Source organism: Pteropus alecto, unplaced genomic scaffold (genome assembly GCF_000325575.1).
Source record: "Pteropus alecto unplaced genomic scaffold, ASM32557v1 scaffold177, whole genome shotgun sequence".
Taxonomy (NCBI): Eukaryota; Metazoa; Chordata; class Mammalia; order Chiroptera; family Pteropodidae; genus Pteropus; species Pteropus alecto.
The window spans coordinates 12,044,652-12,067,224 of record NW_006442207.1 but is presented as its reverse complement, the minus strand read 5'-3'; the positions used below and the strand labels follow the sequence as shown (position 1 = coordinate 12,067,224).

The following is a 22,573-nucleotide window of genomic DNA, read 5'->3' as shown; positions in this document are numbered from 1 at the left end:
GGGGTTTGTCAATTTTATTAACCTTCTCAAAGAACCAGCTCTTTGTTTATTTTTTTTTTTCTATTTTTTTTTTCAATTTCATTTATTTCTGCTCTAATTTTGATTATTTCCTTCTGCTGACTTAAGGCCTCATTTGTTCTTCCTAGTTTTGTATTTTCCTTCTGCTGACTTAAGGCCTCATTTGTTCTTCCTTTTCTAGTTTTGTATGATGGAGCGTTAGGTTGTTTATTTGAGCTCGTTCTTGTTTTTGGAGATAGGCCTGTAATGATATGAACTTTCCTCTTAGGATTGCTTTTGCCGTGTCCCAAAAGTTTTGATATGTTGTACTATCATTATCATCCATTTCTATGTATCTCTTGCTCTTTTTGTTTCTTCCCTGAACCAGTTATTTTTCAGTAGCATGTTGTTTAATCTCCATGTATTTGTGGTTCCTCCTGATTTCTTTTTGCAGTTGATCTCTAGTTTCAAAGCATTATGATCAGAGAATATGGTTGGTATTATTTCAACCCTCTTATATTTGTAGCTAAGGAATTTAAACTAAAAAATACTTAAAACACAGAATAAGCCAAGTAGTACATAATCCCATATTATGTTTGGCTGTGGACCATCAGATCTGTTCTAATTAGCCTAATCAAAGTAAATGAATTTGCACTATAACATAAATAGAAAGATTCTATTAAAATTTTTACATAAATACAAGTTTTTCAGAAATGAAAACATCATTTGCAAACAATATACCGATGAGTAGACATATAAAACAAAGTATAGCTGTTCCAAAATCTCAAAACAACTTCAATATATATATAAAACCACATTTTATAAAATGAGATACTTATAATGTCTATTATATTTATCTTTTATACTTAGATGTCTCCATTTATGGTGTTTTTAAACTACCAACCAGAGTGAGTCTTCCAAAACATACATCAGATTGGGGCTGGGTGAAAAAGTTGAAGGGATTAAGAAGTACAAACTGGTAGTTATAAAATAGTCATGGGGATGTAAAGTACAGCATAGGGAATATAATGAATGATACTATAACTATGTACAGTGCCAGGTGGGTACTAGACTAATTGGGATGAATCACTTTGTAAATTATGTGTCTAATCACTATGCTGTCCACCTGAAACTAATATAAAATAATACTGAATGTCAACTGTTATTGAAAAATAAAAATTAAAAATTAAACTTAAAATGGTATTGGTAAAAACAAAAAAACAAAAAACAAAGCCATTATGTCAGATTATGTCATTTCTGTCCTTGGCTCAAATTTCTCCAATCGCATTTCCCACCTAACTCAATTAAAATCCAAAGTTCATACTATGGCCTATAGCCTTACATGGTTTTATTACAACTGTCTAGACCTCCGTTCTGCCTATTATCTCTTTAAAAGTTAAAACCAGAGCTACCATATGACCCAAAATATACCAGAGAAATAAAAACATGTCCATACAAAAACTTAGAGATCAATGTTCAAAGCAGCACCATTCATATTAGCCAAAAAGATGTTAACTACCAAAATATCCATTAGTTGATGAATGGTTAAATAAAATGTAGAATATCTATATGTGTGTGTTATATGCTGTTGAGTCAGCTCTAACTCTTGGAAACCCTATGAATGAGCGATGCCCACAGTGTTCTGTCTTCAGCAGCCCCACTCAGCTCTGTAGACTCCTGCCTATGGCTTCTTTTATGGAATCGATGCACTTCATATTTGGTCTTTCTCTTTTCCTGCTGCCTTCTATTTTTCCCAACATTGTCTTTTCCAAAGAACCCTGCCTTCTCATGATGTATCCAAAGTAGAACAGCTTCAGTTTGTCATTTTCACCTCCAGTAATGTTTCAGGCTTAATTTCCTTTAGGGCCCACTAGTTTGTCTTCCTGGCAGTCTAGAGTATCTGTAGAGCTTTCCTCCAACACCATATTTCAAATGAATCAATTTTTTTTCCTACCAGCCTTATTCACTGTCCAATTTTCACATCTGTACATAGTAACTGGGAAATAAAGGTATGGACGATCTTAGCCTTGGTCTCTAATGACACATCTTTGCTCTCAGTGATCTTTCCTAATTCTTCCACTGCTGTCCTGAGTTTCAGCCTTCTCTAGAATACTGAATATCCATATAATGAAATATTCAGCCATGAAAAGGAACAAAGTACTGATACATACTAAAACATGAATGAAGCTTGAGAACATCATGCTAAGTAAAAGAAGCCAGTCACAAAGGACCATATATTGTATGATTCTATTTATATGAAATTTTCTGAACAGATAAATACAAAAATAGAAAGTAGAGTAATGGTTCATAAAGGCTGGAGGATCGGGGTTATCTGGGGAATGAATATTAATGGGTACAGGGTTTCTTTGTGGGGTGATAAAAATGTTCTAAAATTGACTGGGGTGATAGTTTCACAACTCTGTAAATATTCTAAAAATCACTGAATTGTATACTTTAAATGGGTGAATTAATTATACCTCAATAAAGCTATTAAAAAGTAATAACTCTCTGGGAATAATAATAGTAGTGTTCCAAATTTCAAGAAGAGGTTTGAGTTGAACCAGTATATGTCTTTGTCAAAACTCACGCATTTCATTGTATGTTATTAAAATATACATGTGTGTATGCATATAAGTGTTTGTGTTATCCATTCTGCTTCTTTCAAGGAATTGTATAATCCACACTAAGAAGATAATTCTTACAAAATTCTGTATCTTATTTTAAGTAGTTGATCATGGAGCACAGGCAATTTCACCAAAATAAAGAATTATATATCTAATAAATTAAACAAAAATTTGTTTAAACTGAGAGCTGCTCATTAAATCTTTATTAGTACTTTATAAGCTTCTTAGAGCCATATAGTTCTTAAAACAATATATTACTCCAGGTTCAGTGATACATTGGAATATGTGTCATTAAAATTATAGATCCTATCCTGCTTTTTATTTATCCTAAGAGATTTCACATTATATTCTCAATCACATTACAGGCTAATTAAAATATCAAAATAGTTACCATGACTTCTTACCTATTGAGCAAGAAATGGACGTCAATCTCTAAAGCCAAACAAGTATTTACAAATTTTTCTTTAAAAAATGTCTTTGCAGATGTATTTGCTCAGTGGCCTTCGAAGCCCTACCACAGTACTGGACAGAGATAAAAAGAGCAAGGCCCCTAGAGTCAAAGTGCCCTGGCTCACCCACTAACTCACTGTGGGCAAGCTGCATGTCTTTTCTGTACCTTGGTTTCCTTGTCTTTAAAATCGGGGGATAATTAAATAACTATGTTGTACATCTGAAAATAATGTATATTGTATATTAACTATATTTCGATACAATAAAAAATTAAATAAAATGTGGGATAAAAGAATACCTATGTCATAGAATTGAGGAATAAAACAGCTTGTCCATAGAAATGATTTAGAAAAATGCCTAATGCATAGTAAGCATTCAATAAATATTAGCTTTATTATTATTTATTTTTTTACAAACCTTTTATTTATTTACTTTCAATAAGTTTAAATCCCTGAGGGGTACAGCATTTACATGGATTCTGTGTCCAATGGCCTTAGCAGGAAGGTTGCTTTGGAATTTGGCACGAACCATGCCCTTTTCCATGAGCACCAGTCACCTTACCCCAGATTACCCTGGTTTTGTTCAGTTTGCCATCAGGAGTCACTGTGTTGTTCTTTGCCTTGTACACATAAGCACATCTCTTGCCTAGACAGAATTCAGTCTCATCTCAAGCATAAACACCTTCAGTTTTAAGGAGAGCTGTGTGCTCTCTCTGGTTCCGGAGAACCCGCTTACAGCCAGCAAAAATGGCCTTGGCCCATAGTCTTTTAGACATATTTGTCATTTTAGAAGTCCTGTTCCCAGGAGGCCTCCACAGGCTCCAAGAAGGTAGAAAAAGCAGATTTATTACTTATTTATAGTCCAGGTAATTTTAAGAAAATTGTAGAATATTTCTTAAAATTTTATTGACAATATGCAACTTTTTTCTTTCATCAAATAACTTGCCTGCTAGGTACTAAGTATGATAAAATCTAAAACCTACCTGCATGGCTGCATCACCTATTGCACGTCGAATTTCCCTTAGAGTTTGATATCGCTCCAACAGGTGATCACCACAGATGATGTCTACCTACAGGCAAATAAAAGTATCAGATGCTTCAAATTTCCATATGAAAAAATTAAGAAAAATCAATATAATTATTTCCAGACTACACTTACTATTTTATTTTAGACTAATTAAACACTCTCAAGAAAGATTTTAGAAATATTTTACAAAAGTAAATAAAATAAAATGGAAAGAGCATAGCAGGACAACAGCACAATACAACCAATATTCAAAACGATTCCCCTGAATTTCTGAGAACAAGTTAAATCACATTTGATATATTCAGCATAAGAAGGTGCAGAAAAGTACGTTTTTAAATAAATTCCATGATAAAATGATTAAAAGGGTATATGATGCTTAAAAAGGCAATCTTTAGTTATTTGAATAATTCTAAAGAATATCTCATTCTCCAACAATGGAAAGTCTAACACTGACATGATGTACACACTAAGGGAACTGTTTCACGGATGGAACAATCTTAGTCTTTTCAGCCCTTTAGTAATGTCGAAGCTCTAAGATAAGTCTACTTTTATACAGAATGCTCTAGAAAGAATATTGTAATAGAATTATATACTACAATGTAACAAGATTCTAGTATACCTACTTGCTAAGATAGAAAAGCAAATCTTTAATCTCTCACTGAGTGTTCCTTTCCCATTGCCTTTATTTATTTTTATTAATTATTTTTTTATGGTGACATTGGTTATTGAAATCCAGTAAATTTCAGCTGTATCCCACTGCCTTTAAAATGATATCAGGTCCTTAATGTCTGATTAATATATATCACTTAATTGTCTCCATCCCCTAACATCCCATTTTAGTTTTTGGCATGAAATTTCTCCTTGTCCTCTAAACCAGAATATCACCTCTGACCCCTATTTCTCCTTTTCCTTTCTTCTCACATGCAATCAATTACCAAGTTCTGTGCTTCTTAGTTCATAATACCTCTTAAGTTCATATCATTCTTTCAACTGCTGCCCCTAGGCTTAAACCACTGAAACCAGCTATTAACCCAATTTCCTACTTTCATATTCCATTTACTCCAAAAATCCTATATACTGCCAACACATTAATTTTCCCAAAACCTTCAGTATAGTTGGAAAATAGTAAAAGCAGTTGCATTTAACTGAGCAGTCACTTTGTACATCATGTTATACATTTAATCTTCCCTTTCCTGTGAGCTAGGTATTATAATTCCCATTTTATAATTAGGAATAGTAAGAGGTGAAGACATTGAACTTTCCTAAGGTCATAAAGCTAGTAAGCAGCAAAGTGCAGATCTGAACCCAAGTCTGTCCCTAGGTCTATCTTTCTCCAAAGCCTAAGTGCATATCAAGAGTCAGCAAACTTTTTCTGTAAAGGGCTAGACAATAAATATTTTAGGCTTTGTGAGCCATAGGATTTCTGCCACACCTACTCAATTCTGCTATTGTAGCATGAAAAAAAAAAGTCATAGTATGGGTTCCAATAAAACTTTATTAATGAAAACAGATGGCAGTCTAGATTTGGCCATGGGTCATAGTTTGTCAACTCCTGTGCTATCTCATAATGCATAATCTCCAATAAGTAACAACTTTTATGTTTTATACTTACCAGTTTAAAATTGGCAGAACAATACTTGTTACAAAATGACCTGAAAGCAATGATAGATCTTGCATACAGAACTTAGATCCATGAAAAATTAAAGAATTTGGAAACTATCATTATGTTTTTATTAAGTATTCAGCAATGCAGAGACCAACACTTTTATACCACATGGTATACATTTATGGTTTGTTCACTATAATTTTATTTTTAATTTAATCTTAACCCCAGAGGTTGGCCAGTTACTAACAGTTTCATGTGCATGTTCCTAGATGCTATGTGTGCATGTGGGTTTTTTGTTTGCTTTTATAAAAAAGGGATTATGTCACATATTATTGTTCTACATATTCTTTTATTTAAAAAACAACAAAACCTTAATATGTCATGGACTCTTTTGGAGTACACAGTTAACTTTCTCTCTCTTTAAAAGCTGCATTATGTTCTATCGTATGAATACATCATAATTTATATATACATTCCCCTTATAAACATTTAGATCGCTTCCCACTTTATATGCTGATTTTTAAAGTTACTTGACTATAAATATTTCATAAATTACTTCATTCAGATTCACATCTCTGAGGATCCCACAAACATGACCCACATATTTGGTAATTTGCTACGATAACTCACAAAATTCAGCATGACTGGAGCTATGATTATAGCAACATAGCAAGAATACATAGCCAGACCAGTAGAGGAAAAAAATGTAGGTGGTGTCTGGAGAAATCCACACACAGGTTTCCGATGCTCTCCCCTCCCAATCCAGGAGATAACACCGAGTACTCCTTTCTCTAGCAGCGGAAATGCAGCCAATTGTGCAATGTTTTTGCCCAGGAAAGCCAATCTGAGGCTCAGAGTTTAGGGTTTTTATTGAGAGCTGTTTACGTTGTCATTCTCTGCCTAGCAACTACCAAATTCCAGACTCCCAGAAGGTAAGCAGGTGTTCATCACAGATCCATTGTTTGTATAGTCTAGGCACAGTGAAATACCTTTATCGGTTAGGGAACTTTTCATATTAATGCAGGAACTTTTTACAAGCCAAGTTCCTAGATGCTAGGGAAGGGCCAACCTTCTAAGCAGGCGCTTCCAAAGACAGAACGCTCAAGTCTGTTTTGTTAATTCCTTTCTGCACAATCTTTCTACCCTCTTGCATATCAAGTCTTGCTAGAAAGGATCACTATAATATTTCTGAATTTCAGAGCAGAAATAAGAATGTGAAAGTAGTCTTAAGGAGGGAGGGAAAACCCTTATCTTTTAAAAAACAAGATCATACTAGAACTTCTAAGAGAGGAATTTTCACTGAATGAATCACTGGCTCATTCCTCTTTGTTCGTACATACTTTTATCTGATAGAAAGTTCTTTTCTTCTTTTGCAAATTCATATTCATTTTTCAAATCCATTCTTTCACCTCTTCAAAGTTAAATCATTCACTCTGTGCTCTTGCTGCACTTATCATATCCTACTGTTATTTAGTTGTTGCTTGTGTATCTTTCCCATACAACTGAATCCCCTGATGGAGTGAATTTTCTGCCTCATCTTTGATGAGTCTAAAGCCAAGTACATAGATGCTCAATTTAGTATCAACAGAAAATAAATGATTGGTAGGGATACACCATATGATACATTAGAGTTTCTTTAAAAAATGATTTGGAAACAATAGTAGGGTTAGGGCCACATACTAAATAAATAGATTTTTTTAAAAATCTATGTTTTAAGATGGAATTATGGTAGGATTAACAAAATCTAATATCACAGCTTTTATATAAAGACTTTTATGTGGTGACAGAAAGAAATCTAACATTGGGAAGTAAACATAGTGTAAATATATATATGCCTTATTATTAAAGTGTACAGCTGAAACATTGGGTTTCGTTAAGCAATGTCACCATAAAAAAAAAATTTTGTTTTAAATTTAAAAAATAAAACCTGAGACTAAAAAAAAAGAATTCTGAGTGATGAGTCTTATGTATATTTAAAATCTCATTTCATAAAAGCAAAATAAGCTCTGAAGATCAAACAATGTGCAAAAGAACACAACACAAGAGTAACAATAAAACAAAATACAGTAAAAGACATCAATGAATTCAAAATTCCACTAAATCAACCAGGGTAATCCAGAGGCACTGAGGTCTCTATTGAAAGAAATTTATTCAGATAATTATTGATTTCTTATTTTGAATTAAATCTTTTAAGAACACATGGAATGACCTATATTTTTTATCTTTCGGAAATGTCTTCTCTTCCTTTTTAATTTTGATTCTCCATAAATAACTTTAAAGGTAGTTCATCATTAGCTAACAGTCCCCAGTAATCATCCATTCCTGCAGGTAAATAACCATATATGAAGGTCACATATTGTAAACAAAGCACACATTTCCCACCTGGGACTAACTTGTTTAAAGGTTAGTACAGCAGGCTCAAGTGACTGGGTTCACCAAGAATTTTATTTTGATTAATGGTTAACTAGCTCAATGTTTTGCTCACACTAGAAGTAACTCTTTTTACTATCACTTGGATTTAAAAGGTTTAACAATTTTAGACACAAATTAATAGGTCTGCATATTTGATAATTCTCTGTTCCATTATATTTACATTTTGGTGAAATAGTCATTTATGAATGTTACCAGCTATATAGTACCTAAATAGGAAAGAAATATTTACCTAGAGAGCCAAGGGCTGATAAAGAAAATTAAAGGTTGAAACAAATTTTTTATCATTTTATTTCAAAATGCTAAAAGCTCTGAATTCTATGATGTGAGGAAAAAATAAACCCACATTTTTACACAATAAAACCAATTTAGAGTTTTGACAACCAAATTTCTTCAAACAGCAAACGCGAAATTTATAAATGGTAATTGTGTTCTGATTCATATTTAGCCACAGAGGATGTAATCTATATCCTAGAGAAAGCCCTCCTGGGTGCTACTTTAGTTATTCTATACAATCGGGTACAAATCTTGTGACTTCTGCTTTTAGAACTAATAGACTGCTATGGGATCACTCACAATTCTTTGTCCAGGAGTCTCTAGACAGCTATCTATGTCTAACCGAAAGACTAAGAACCACCTCAAATATGCTATAGCTACTAGGTGATAGATAAGTCATTTCTAGTTTTCAGATGCTATGAGATATAGCCAGCATTATGTAAGCTCAGTAAGAGAAGTCATATTTCATTGGATTTAATGTATATTTAATATATATCCAGTACCAGCAAATATATACAGGTAAACTAAAAACATCAGTAAAATTTCAGCCAGCTTTAAAATATATATCAACTAATAAACAGCAGATAGCTATTTTATATAAAAATTATTCTATGAAATTTTACACATAAACGAATAACAAAAATTCCCTTTAAATTTGACTAATGAAAAATCAAAACTATATAAATGTGCATTTTCACTGGCCCACATTACTAGAATTACGAGTATATTCACACTTTATGTTAAAAAATACACGAGGACTGAAGTTTTCATCTTACAACAAGAAAATATTATATAGCTAGAATGGGAGATCTTTTTCAAATCTTAAAAAACTAATAGGGTTCTATAGTATATATCTCACTTATCTAGGTGTCTTTAGCTACCTTGTTATACTCAAGCATTTGATAAATGCAAAGATACCCTCTGAAGAGAAGTGGATGATGATAAGTAATCTTTTGCTCTATTATGAAAAAGGAACAGCTGGAACTGAGGCTCTAGAAGCTCTTTAATAGTTCTTACATCCTTAGCTTTTCTCTGACACCAATAGATGGTCATAAATGGCAGTGAGAAACAGTAAAATCAAATGTGATTAAAGTTGAAGTGGGAATCACTGTGTACCAATATCAGTTAGCCTTTACAATATCTACCATATAAGACAAAAGCCACTGCATGAAATCCTAGAGATGATTCTTTCTTGACTATACCAAAGGTAATCTCACAACATCACCTCTCCTTTTACACACATATACTCTACCTGACAAGCTGGATCAAGATCCATTTTCCTTCTGAGGAATTTTTCTACATGCCCAATAGTTGCTTCTCCTGAAACTCGGACAAATTTCTTTTCCAATGGCTAAATAAATAAACAAACAAATAATTTTCAGATTAAATATACATTAAATGTATAAACCTTAAAGCAAATTTTATAGCTGATTCAATACTTATAAAAAATTGCTATAAATTTTGAGTTAATTTACCTATCAAAGAAAAAAATTTTTCTGCTTAGCTTCCCTTCTCTGAAAAGTAACAATTTTTATAAGCAAGGTTTACTGGTTTATTTTAATACCTCATCAAAAATGAAACAGTAAAATTAAAATTTATTGACAGAGAGGGAATACCCAAGATCAAGTGTCTAAAACAAGCTGGTTTCTTTAACCAAAAACTGCAAAGGGAAAAAAAGTAAAAGACGGAGAAGGAACTGCTAGACTAAAAAAATACGTAAGGGCTATAAATAAGAGATATATCAACCAACTGCAATGTGTGGATCTTATTTGGATCCTGATTTAAACGAATCTATAAAACAATTTTCAAGAGACAATCTAGGAAATTAAAATGGTATATGGATATTTGATTAAGGTATTACTGTTAATTTAAAAAATTACAGTATCATCATTATGTTTGTAAAAAGTTCTTATCTTTTGTAAACGAACTGAATTATTTACTGATATAGTCTGGGATTTGCTTTAAAATTATATGGGAGAAGAAGTGGTGAAAGCACAGATGAAATGAGATGGTCCATGAGTTTATAATTATTTAAGTTTAGTGATGTGTACATGGCTGTTCATTTTACTATTCTATCTACTTTTGGATGAGTTTGAAAATTTCCATAATAAAGGCAAATTTTCTTTTTTAAGTGGAAAAAAAAAGATTAACATCTAGACATAGATGGCTGGAATATGATCCAATGGTCTGAGGTGACAGGTAGAGAGACCAGAGTTTTAAAGTAGAAACTAAAGCTTACTCAGGTACTCAGAGGCATTTTTAAGGATACTGTCTAATGCAAATGAAAAGATGAAGTAATCAAAACTAAAAGAATATCTTTCAGGAAAACCTGAACCATGTTTTTCTAGCACTAGCAGAGAGGGAGCCTAGCATGGCTATGAAGAGGATCAAGGAAGGTGAGGCACATGTTTGTTCCATGTAACAGCACTCAGGTTTCTCACCTGTAGTTTGGTTTCTTAAGACCTTTCCTGACAATAGATCTATCCCTTATTACCACAGTGTAGTAGATAGCATAGGTGTTAAGTGCAGACCTGGTTCTGTCATTTTTATAGTTCCTAGTCTTTGGCCAAGATGCTGAATCTTTCTACATCTCTATGACCTCATTTGTGAGAGATAATGATAGCACCTACATCATAGAATTACCACAAAAAAAGTGATATGATCTATGTAAATAAGTATTATCAATTCCTGGCACACAGTAAGCACTTAAGAGTTATTGCTGCTGTATTGTGATCATTTTGCTCTTTAAGTGAAGAAATTTAACTCTTACAGAGGGCCCAGTTGTCACCTAGTTGTTACAGAGGATACTGATATAATTGATACAGAGGATACTAGACAAAAATGGAAAAGTTTCACTTTCTTTTAATGCAGGTATAGGAATCATCTCACAAAGCTAAGGCAGTCTCAAAAAGGAGATACATGTGCCCCAGGGTGAGTTCCCAAGAAGGTAACTCATTGTAGGTGGCACTGCCTGACTGGCATAAGAATCTAATTAGATGCCTTGAGAAGCTGTTCTTCTGAATCATCTATATAGATGCCTGCCTGCCTGGCAACCAGTGCATTTCTGAAGTTCAATTTCCTAAGCTTACCATCTCAATAGCAGGCTTCAGGTATACCAGCAGAGGGACAGTTCAATTTCTTTTATTTCTAATTCCAGGAAAGTACTTTACTCCAACTTAGCTAACATTACCACTACTGTGATTTTTAGATCACTCAGAATAAAATTATGAGATCTGCCAATATCTGAAAGAAAAAACATTGGTCTTGGCTTTCGAAGCTAGGGTTCTCATGTGGTACCTTAGCCCTTATACGCCAGCCTCACAAGGATTTTCTTTCCCATATAAATCAGATCCAGCTTTTTTAGAAGACAGTTTGTTTTGTTTAAGACTTCAAAACTAGTTCTCAACTAATAGCCTCCTACCATCTGCAAATAAACAGTTCTCAACTAATAGCCTCCTACCATCTGCAAATAAACAAGGGAAAAAAATTCCACAGAAGGATGATACGTCTTCAAAATTAAACACAGCAATTTTATCTGCCATTTATAACACAATCGGTCAATTTGATCAATTAAAAGAATAAAGTAGTTGAAAAGCTGTGTAGGGAGAGTTAAAAGAGGTTCAGTTATTTTCTGGCTTTAGATAATGCATACCACTAAAAATGTCTTTTAAAAAGATGATATCAATTCAATTATACTTTACCTTGAAAATCCTACCACTGTCAACTGAAAAGGCCTAGAAACAGTTACCAACTCAGTAGCAAGGTGAACCCTAGCAAACAGACTGTGATTTTGAAATAACACCAAAAGGAACTAGGATGCCTTGAAAAAATGACTGATTCCGTGTTTGGGGCAAGAGATGTACAAGGTGAGCATGGAACATCTTGTCATTTTAGATAGCAAGGAAGCTATCACAAACTATAATATCTACGATAGGACAATTTGAACATCAATAAGGATAACAGCCAAAATTAATTTAAACCATACATGTTTAAATCCACGAGTTTATATTAAACCATACATGTTTAAATCCACGAGTTCATATTAAAGTAAAAATGAAAACAACAATACCTAATTGGTCATGACTAGAGTATGCTAATGAATCAATTCATTATTTTGAACTTGGTAAGGGAATCAAGTATTTATCCTGCCTTTCTTATATTAACTGCGCAACTGGCTAACTAAATAAATGAAGGAAGTTTGTCTTTATAGGAGTATTTCAACTAATAAAAGGAATGACAGCATAAATTTAAATCTAGGGGTATCATTAGATTCACACTTATTTTGGCAAGAATACTTCATATTCATAGGTGGTACTGTCATCATTTTTTTGATGTATGAGCATCAGAATTACATAAATATTCTAGGTGCACATGTACTTTTGTGAAAGCAATAGGCAAATATTTCAATTTAATTTCTAGTTCTTTCTTCAAGAGATTTTAATACTGTTGGCTTGTCTAGCTACTACAGGTCACTAGAGAGATGGTTTCAGAGAATTCTAGGAGCATGACACTGCACTTGTCCAATATAGAAACTTACATGCCACTTTGCTACCCACCACACTACTATGAAAGAACTTTCCTAAAGTTAATCACGTTAAGTTTGATATTTTACAATTTAAAAGTTCAAAGTTACGAAACTTAACACTGCATTCCCTCTATCACACTGATATCTCTGGGAAACATTTATGATATACTTTGTCCAGAGAATATCCATCTATTCTTATGCTTTAATTCACATCTCTAGGCCACTGTAGTAACAAAACAGTATACTCAACCAGGTATGACTCAAATTTTAGTATAGACTTTGATGAAATCACTGAAACTCTAAACAAATCAAAGTCACCTATTTTCTTGTATATTTATAAATCCCAACTATAAGGCCTGATTTACACTTTTAAAGGTTACCTTTTCTTGAATAACTCATACTGTAGGAGCAACACTGTACAAAGGCACCTGTGATACTGGAGACTTTAAGACAACTCTGAACATAAGTATGTTACAAAGGAGTTCATTCTTACCTCTACAAGTTCAGTAAATGATTGAAGTAACAAGTTAGGGCAGGTTAACTTGAGCCAAAAATGTTACATGCAAATAAAATTTTAAGCTCATGTTTTACTATAAAAGCCAACTATGCAAAAAATGCTTTGAATAATTTTTTATCACCAAATTAACATAGCATTTAGCTTTAGACTCTTAAAAGTTACTCATTTATTTTTCCTTAGACCATTGTTCTGAATAAATCCCTACTTAACTCTTTTCTCATAAATCTATTATGAGCGTATTATTAAATGTACTTCACATTTCAACTTTTATTTATAAAACATTATTTATTGTAATTTAAGATAATCTACATATGATTGCTAATCTCTTAAATTTTTGTGCTATAGGGTCCCCTTGTGAATAAAAAATAAAAGTAAAAATACCTTAAAATGTCCTGTGCCTTCATTAGCACTGAAAAATGAAAGCAAAATTAATCAATAAAATATTTTAAACTGTATGTTTAATCATATAACACAGAAAAATAACATGAATATAAATACTCGAGAAACATCAATTTAATTTTAAAACAAATGCTGTTGTCACTTCTGCCACCTAGTGGTAAGGCAAAGGCAGTTGAATCCAGTATTTTATACTACTTGGTAAACCTCCAGGAGTTAAAAGTATATTCTTAATATTTAGATTTGCACACATGTAGCATTCTAACATTTCCAAGCTTAAAGTAAAACTTCTTTTTGCTTTTTATTCTATCATAATATTTTTTTCTCTATATTAACCTTTATAAGATAGATTTCTTACAAGAGGCCACTATCATATTTTCCGTTGTTTTACTTGTAAAGCATAATTACCTGGCATGATTTACTCAGTTTGCCTTTGCAGATTTCTTGATTAAATCAATACTTTTGTACCATGAGGTGACAAGGGGCACTAACTTTTGTTGAGCATTTACTATATATCAGGCATTATACTAGGTCTTCATATATTACGCATGTTTTTCATTTAATCCTCACCATAGCCCTACAAATCAGCTATCAGTATCCCCATTCTACAGAGGACAGGTAAGCTCAGGGAAGTTTAATAACTTGCTTAAGGTCACAGAGATAGTAAGTGACAAAGCTGGAACTCAAACTCAGGTGTATCTAGCATCAAAGCCCACGTTCTTTCTTCCCTACCATGTTGTGAAGAATAGGTGTGATCAAATATAATAAATACATTCTTATAATACAAATGTAATAAATACAAACATAATATAATACAAATATAATAAATACATTAAAATGTTATAACTGTGTTTATATATTAATATAAATATATATTACATACAAAAATAAATCTAAGATAACATAATTGTAGCATTTATGAAATAAAGCATCCTATTCATTACGAGAATTATCTCTATAGAATCCATGATGTATGGGCATCTGGCTTCTGCTTGAATACCGAAAGAGATAGAGCTTTTTACCTGACAAGTCAATCCATTTCATTTATGAGCAACTTTGTTAGAAATCACTTGCTTAAACTGAAACAGATGTTTCTTCCTGTAACTTAAACCTATTGGTCTTAGTTTTGCTTTTTGGTACTCTTGTGAATTAGTGGTAATCTTTCTTTTATGTGATAACCCTCTAAAAATATGAAGTTAACTTATCATTGCTTTCTCTTTTTCAGACTATATGTTTTTGTTCCTTCTGCTACCACATATGACATTGTTTTCAAACCTTTTACTATTCTGGTTACACTTCAGTTTACCAACGTCTCTCTTTTTTTTCCCCTTTTTTATTTTTTTTAAGCCTACAGCACCTGGTATTCCCAGGTGGTCTCCCATCCAAGTACTAACCAGGCCCGACCTTGCCTAGTTCCGAGGTCAGACGAGATCGGGCGCGTCCAGGGTGCCATGGCCATAGACCCAGCATCTCTCTTAAATGTAGTGCCCAGAGCTGAATATAATACTCTAGTCGGACTAACATAGCATACAGGGGGATACAACCTACCTGTTTACTAAACACCACCAAGTTTAAGACTGCATCAAATTTTTGCCATATCACACTTTTCTCATGTGAGTCCATTTTATTTCCTAAGCAGATACTATACATATTATAGCACTATGGACTACTTTAATCTTTGTTTTTGAATGACCCTGTATTACTACAATACTCATACTGATAATAGATTAGACATGTTAGAAATACCATAAGTTGATTCTTACAACAATCCTGTGAGTTGCTATTATAATTCCCAATCTAGAAATATGGAAACTGATGATCGGAAAAGTTAAGTTACCTCCCAAGGGTTACATACTTTGACTTAGACTCTTCAAAGACTATTCTCTTTCTGTACACACTATGCTGCTTGTCTGAAGTTATTTCTTTTTATAGTTGTCTATTTTAAACATAGGAATGAAGAACAAAAAAGAGAAGTATGAGACTATCTTTAGATCACAAAACATGCATACCCTATTCACGGGGGAAATCTAATTTCATATTCCAGTGGTTGAAAAATCACTGTCTACCAGCTGAACCTACTTCAGTTTTTTTGTTTTTTTTTTGCTTCTCCAATTCAATCAGGGTCACAAGCTGGACCACTTGTCCCCTGACCTGAAAAAGCTTCCTAGGGGTTACCCTCAGTAGCCTGACTTTTGTGGAAACACAAAAGCTTTTCCATGTAGTAAAAACATGGGGATTTAATTCTGGAGACTGGAGACTTCAAAAGGACTCTTTGCAGCTGGAAGCTCTCTTTCAAAAGGACTCCCTGTAGCACTGGAAGCTTTCTTCACTTTGACCACTTGAAAACAGATAAAGGACTATAATATGAGGTAGACAGACTACCCATCATAATGATCAAGATTCAATTCTCTTATTTTACAGATAGGGAGCTGAAGCTGTGAGAAGTTAAAACTAAAAGTTCCATGAAGGCAAGGGTCATAGATAACTTACTCAAACTATAGTCCCAGCAGCTAATAGAGTGCTGTGCCAGTATGTGGCAGGACCTTAATTAACATCTTATGAATAACCAAAAAGCAATTCATCTAAGTTTACAGAGCTAAATAACAGAGGAGCTAGGACTCACATCTAGATCTCCTTATTCCAAGTGAGGGCTCTTTTTCTTTTTTTCTTTCCCCTTCTTTAACTCCCCTCTGCCCTCACTTCCACCCCTGACCTGCAGATGTTGCCCTCTCCCCTTAAGAAGTGGATCTGTGAAGGTGGGGCGTCTCCTCCCGCACACTCATGGTGTGCAACCAGGGCCTGGTATAGCTGGGGTATGGTCTGTGGCTCCACCTGGGGTGTGAACCCAGAACCTTCTGCATGTAAAGCAGACAGACGTGCTAACCACTATGCAAGGCTCTTTTTCTACAGCAAGGAAGGTGTTAATATTGTAACAACTCTAGTAAGAGGTAATGACTGCCTTGAACACTGAGGTCAAGTCTCCTTCTGTAGGAAAGGCTGCCATAATTAACTATTGATTTCTTCTGTGGGGAAGGGAAGAGATAATGGTGGCACACCTTTCTCCCATATTTCCCATCTGTGCTTTCCTGCCTCTTTTCAAAAGTGCATTCCTACTACTTTTCAAAAAAAAAAGTATAAAAATACTGATTGTCAATTCCTACCGTACATTAGTGGAAAAAATTACATTTCCCAAAAGTAATTTTTTAGAAATATAAAAACCTCTTGATTTCCAAATTTTAATTAACTAGACTTATTACAAATCAAATTACATGGTAAAAATTCGAATACAATGAAAAGTAAAACTTTTTCCCATCCTAGACTCACACTCCAGTGCCCTTTTCTAGAGGCAACTGTCATCAACATTTTATTTGTCCTTTCAGGAATGTTCAGTTCATGTTAAAAAAAAAAACATGTATATGCACATATTTCCCACTACCCTCTTTTTATAAAAACATAATGGGCACGAGCTATATATTCCCTTCTGAATCTTGCTTTTTTCACTTCAGACATTTTGTAGGTTCTTCCATGTTCACACATATTCATGTGCTATATATTATTATTTAACCGGTTCCCTTTTGGACATTTAGGTTGAAACACATTCTTTAATAACTGAAATTGCTGGTTTAAAGTTTGGTATATATGGTTTCTTCTCATTCCTCCAAAGACATCTTTATTTCATTATCATCAACCACTACTACATGGGCTTTGTGGAGAAATAAGAAAGGTTTCTTCCTTCTCAGGAGTCCTTGATTTCAGTTGAGAACACAGAATGAATACGTAAATTAGATAAAGATAACATAGCACAAGCTAGATATTAAATAAATAATACAGGCAACCTGGAGTTATAAAGAAGGACTGGCTGAGAAGTAAAATAGTCATCAGTGACATAAAATGGAAAATCTAGATTTTTCTAAGAAAAGCATTTTAGTTTACAGTTTGATAAAGCGCCAACTTTGTGAATGATAGTCTGTTTAACAATGTTGCAGTATAATGGAGTATACCATATGCTCCAGTGTTTGAAAGAAGCCATCTGTATGAATTAGAAAGATGTCCAACTACTTTGGAAAACAATTTGCCAAAACCAAGTTAAGTTGAAGACGAACATATCCTAAGACTCAATAAACCTACATATACTCTATAGAACTGTCTCATACATATACAAGGATATATGTACAAAAATATTTAAAGCAACATTATTTATAATAGCAAAATAAAAGGAAACAATTTAAATGTTCAACAGTATAGGAAAAAAAAATTGTGTCATATTTTAAGGGAATACCAGGCAATGGTGAAATGAATAAAATAGAGCTACACATTTCAACATGGATAACTCACACAATGCTAAGTGAAAAAAAACAAGTTGGAAAAGACAGTATGATACCATTTAAAGTTATTAAATGGGCAAAAATGATTCTACATATTGCTTAGGAATAGATACACTAGTGGTAAACATATAAAAATGCATGAGAATGATAATCTTTACTTTTAGGAGTGTGGTTATTAAGCTCTAAGGGAAGGAAGAGTGAACATGAAGAGGTAGCCAAGTGGCTTCTGCCATATCAGCATAGTTTATTTCTTAAGTTAGATGATGAAGATACAAGTGGTTTTGTACTGATCTTCAGACCTTTTTCTAAGTCTTAAATATTTCATAAGTAATTTTTTAAAAGATATCAAAAAATTTAATTTTGAGTTCGGGATAATTTCATAACAGTTGGGACTGTAAACATTATTTTAAGGTTAAGAGGTTGAGAGGTTTAGGATACTCACCCAATGAACTCTAGCAATAAAGACATATCAAGTTCAGGCGGAATCCGAAACACTGATTCTAAGACTTTCTTAGATCTTCCTTTGCTTGAAGGGACTGGCTGTGGAACAGCTGTTTGATAACCAAAGAAAAAAGTTGAGTTAGAAAAAAAATTTCATAAATTGAAATCTTTGAAAAATAATCAGATATTATGACTGTGTCAATATTAAAAGATTGTAAAGCACTCAATCTCCTTTAATAACATTAGCTAATCTGTCACAGCCAGTGAAATTTGAGGCAAGCCTGGAGACCACTCCACAAGGCAGGCCTGTATCTGGTTTATCAGGGCCACAGAGAGAGCTCATCATACAGCAACAACAGCTGTAGATAACCCTTAACCAGTATTATGCGCCATCTCATTTAATCCTTGTTATAATCCCATGACAGGTACTACTGCTATTTTTTTTTTTTTAACGGTAAAGAAACTGAGATTATAGTTTAGTAAGATCAGGCAATTTGCCTAAAGTCACCCATGTAGTAAACGGAAGAACCAGGATTTAAACCCAAATCTATCTAACTTCCATACTGTGACATTCCCATCATCATAAAAACTAATGTTTGAGCAGTTACTATGTTCCAGGCACTGTTTCAAGTGCTTTGTATTACTCAACATATCCTTACAGCAATTTTATAAAGTGTTATCATTATCCCTACTTTATAGATGAGGAAACTGAGACATGGAAGTAATTTGCCAGAGTCATACTGCTAGCAAAGGTGTAGAGCTAGTATCAAATTCAGACAATCTAGCTCCAGGGCCTGTACTCTTTCTTATAAATAATTAAATTGAATTACAGTCCATTATTACCTTCAAAATCTCTCTCTTTTATCATAAAATAACCAGCTATCACCAAAAAAACTTCAAAGGGAATTTTGTTAGTATTCTTTAATCTATAAGTACATTATGATACACACCCAAACTTACCAGGTTTAGGTACTTCTAGACCTCTTTCTTTATAGAAATCATGCATTTGCTTTTTTTCTCCTAAAAAATGATAAAACAGACTAAATTACACTTAAAATGTAAGTAGTAGAGATTCTGAGATTTACAACTATGTAATAAAATAAACTTACTTTCCTCTAGATTGATCACTAATTTGTACACTATGTCTTGTAACTGTCGGTCCAACCTAATAAAAGGAAAGGATGGAAAACACCTCAGAGTTCAGAACAATGCATTTTGGTACAGAGTGATTAATGCTCTTTTTAAGTACTGTTTTCTCTTGGGAGTGGATATCTCTTTTCTCAGAGGTGAATTACTTTTAGGTAGCACTCCTGGTTTTCACCATGAGAACCTAAGTAATTATATGTAATCATAACTAATCAGAGACTCTTGAATGATTGCTAAATTATTCCATATATGCTGTTCTTATTCCCTTGCTAAAAATATGAGCTTAAGGGCAGATACTACATTTTAAACTTCTGTGTATCATCTGCAAAGCACTCTTCTATGAAGGTAGTAAAAACATTAACAGTCTTTGCTGAATAAATGAAAGCAATCCATTTTTAGTATTTTTCTCCCCTCAGGAAACAGCATGAACTGAAAATCTGATAAACCACAATGACAAATAAGCTTTTCTAAAGAGGCCAGTTTTTCAGGTATTACTTTCAGAAAATAGAATTCTAAACATACTGAAAATGACAAGCCTAAACTGGCTTCATTAACTTGAATGATAGAATTAAAATCCTCAGGAATAAAACCCCCTGTGCCTTTTTTTTTTTTTAAGTCTCCAGCAGCTATCACAGTGCCTGGTACACAGTAAGTACTCTATATGTATTTCTGTAAAGATTATGTAGTTCCTTCTCTTCTAATTTTGAGATAGATCAAGAATTTATTCCTCAAAACACAACTTCGAGCTTTCAGAAAAAACATACTTTAAATACTAATATATTCCTCTTACCTTATATTGTAAAGAGGTTGTGTCTGATGTACCACTATGTTGCATTTTGGACATCTGTTGCTATAGTAAAAATGTCTTACAATGCAGCTTTTACAAACTGTTGAAAGAGAATGTTTAAAATAGAATGTTTTTGAGACATTTCAAAAATTTAATCTATTATTCGGAAATGTGAACTATATGCTTACATGTATGAAGACATTCTGTAATAGTAGTTGCATCTATTAAGTAACCTTTGCAAATGGAACACAAGATGTATTGCGTCAGCTCAGAGAGGTTAATCAGGCGCTGCAAATGCAATAAAAATAGTTTTAAAACACAAGTCCTTGTCTTCTCAAAATTTCAAGCCATAATCCAAAAATTTCATTATAAACAATATGTAACTTACTTTGCAACATGAAAACATGTTACCGTGCCTCCAACTCTTCAAAATACCGCTGAAAGTTACAGTAACACAAAATAAACCAGTGTTTCAAAAACATCATTCTTTTGGATATACTGTATATTGCCACATGAGGGCACTTTATGAATTACTTACGAAATGGGCAAACTTTCCAGATATTGGGGCTTAAGTTTAATATATTAATTCTAACTGGCTAGGTGTATGAAGTATGCACCACCACATTAAAAAAAAAAAATCTTCCCAATTAAAAGACTGACTAGGTGGGGAAGGGTTTACCATCCTCTCGACACCTTGTAGAAATAGGCTGTTTCTCCTGTTCAACTGTAAGCTCCTGGAAGGCAGGAGCACGGTACCCTTGGTGTCTACCCGCCTGGCACATAGTTGTTTCAATAATTATTCAATGAATGAGAGAGTCAGACCCGGAGAAGCTAAGTGATCTGCAGGAACCTCACAAAATGAGTCCGCAAGGAATCGGGGCGGGACAGCAGGCCAGTCTGCGCGCCACATGCCTAGGCAGGAAAGGTAGCGAGGTGTGGAGGTCGACCCAAGTGCCAAGGGCTGCAGCGGCGAACTGAGGGCTGCCGCGGCTGAGGCGGGACAGATAGTCCTGGAGGCCGCTCAGGCCCGGCGTGGTCCAGCACGGGTAATAAATACCTCTTCCTCCTCCTCTGATTCCGGCCGGCCCCCCTCCAGCCTCAGCGAGAAGTGGCTCATCTCCTCCTCCTCCTCCTCCTCCTCCTCTTCTTCCAGCTCCTCATCCTCCTCCAACTCCTCGTCCTCATCCTCGAAGCGGCCCCTCAGGCGGCCCAGGCTGCGCTCCGGCTCCAGCTCAGGGGGCCGGGAACGCGAGCAGCCGGGAGCCCCCGCCTCGGGCAAAGGCGGCGGACCCTCCTCACCCACCGCGGGCGCAGGGGTGAGGGCAGGCGGGGAGACGGGGGGCGGGGGTGGCATGGCTGCAGCTCCCTCCGTCTTCGCAGCGCCCGCATTAACCATCGTCACCACCGGGACCCCCTCCATGCCGAGGTCAAAAACGAGGCGAGGAGAGGCGAGGAGAGGCGAGGCGAGACCAGGCGACTGGATAGCGCGGGAGTTCCGCCAGCCTGCCTACGCTACCAGTGCGCAGGCGCGGGAGACCTGCGGGGCCCGCTGGGAAATGTGGTTTGCTGAGCCTCTCCTAAGTCGGGATGTCAGCGGAGCCGCTCAGGTACACAGGGCGGACTTGCGGGCCGCATCTTAGGGAAATCTCACCCAATTTTTCCTTTGAAAGGTTGACTTTCTCTTCATTGCCTTTGAAATTGGTACCATTTCAGACAGCAATATTCTGTCTGTATCGATTGATGCGCAGAGCACTTAAATAAGCGCTATTATGATGTTGCATTAGAAATAATGATTTCAATTTGAGTATCAATTATGCGTTTCTTCCAGCCGAGATTATTTCCATTAGGAAGTATGAAGGTTAAGTTTATGTATTCGGAGGAATTAAATCTTCTATTACCACGAGATGGAAATTTAACCACCATTCGAAAACCATACACGATTTTCCAACACATAAAGTCAATTATATTTAATTCAACAAACATTTATCGAGGGTCTACTGTAGCAGGAACTGAGACCTACCCACACA

General features: G+C 34.6%; 1 protein-coding gene and 2 pseudogenes across 1 annotated transcript in view; all 3 read right to left on the bottom strand.

Moving 5' to 3' along the window:
• The window catches only part of PCGF6 (polycomb group ring finger 6), a 27,088-nt gene extending 5,036 nt beyond the window's left edge, over window positions 1-22,052 (bottom strand). Inside the window, exons 1-9 of the mRNA XM_006920895.3 lie at window positions 21,604-22,052; window positions 20,735-20,834; window positions 20,550-20,646; window positions 19,723-19,778; window positions 19,574-19,633; window positions 18,615-18,723; window positions 13,833-13,860; window positions 9,662-9,760; window positions 4,054-4,140 (exon numbers count right to left, since the gene is read on the bottom strand). Of these exons, the coding sequence (XP_006920957.1) occupies window positions 4,054-4,140; window positions 9,662-9,760; window positions 13,833-13,860; window positions 18,615-18,723; window positions 19,574-19,633; window positions 19,723-19,778; window positions 20,550-20,646; window positions 20,735-20,834; window positions 21,604-21,966 (999 nt within the window). The 5' untranslated portion in view covers window positions 21,967-22,052. The remainder of the gene's footprint in view (window positions 1-4,053; window positions 4,141-9,661; window positions 9,761-13,832; window positions 13,861-18,614; window positions 18,724-19,573; window positions 19,634-19,722; window positions 19,779-20,549; window positions 20,647-20,734; window positions 20,835-21,603) is intronic.
• On the bottom strand, window positions 1,116-4,047 carry LOC112470129 (annotated as a pseudogene).
• LOC112470232 lies at window positions 15,193-15,310 on the bottom strand (annotated as a pseudogene).
• Window positions 22,053-22,573: the final 521 nt, after the last annotated feature.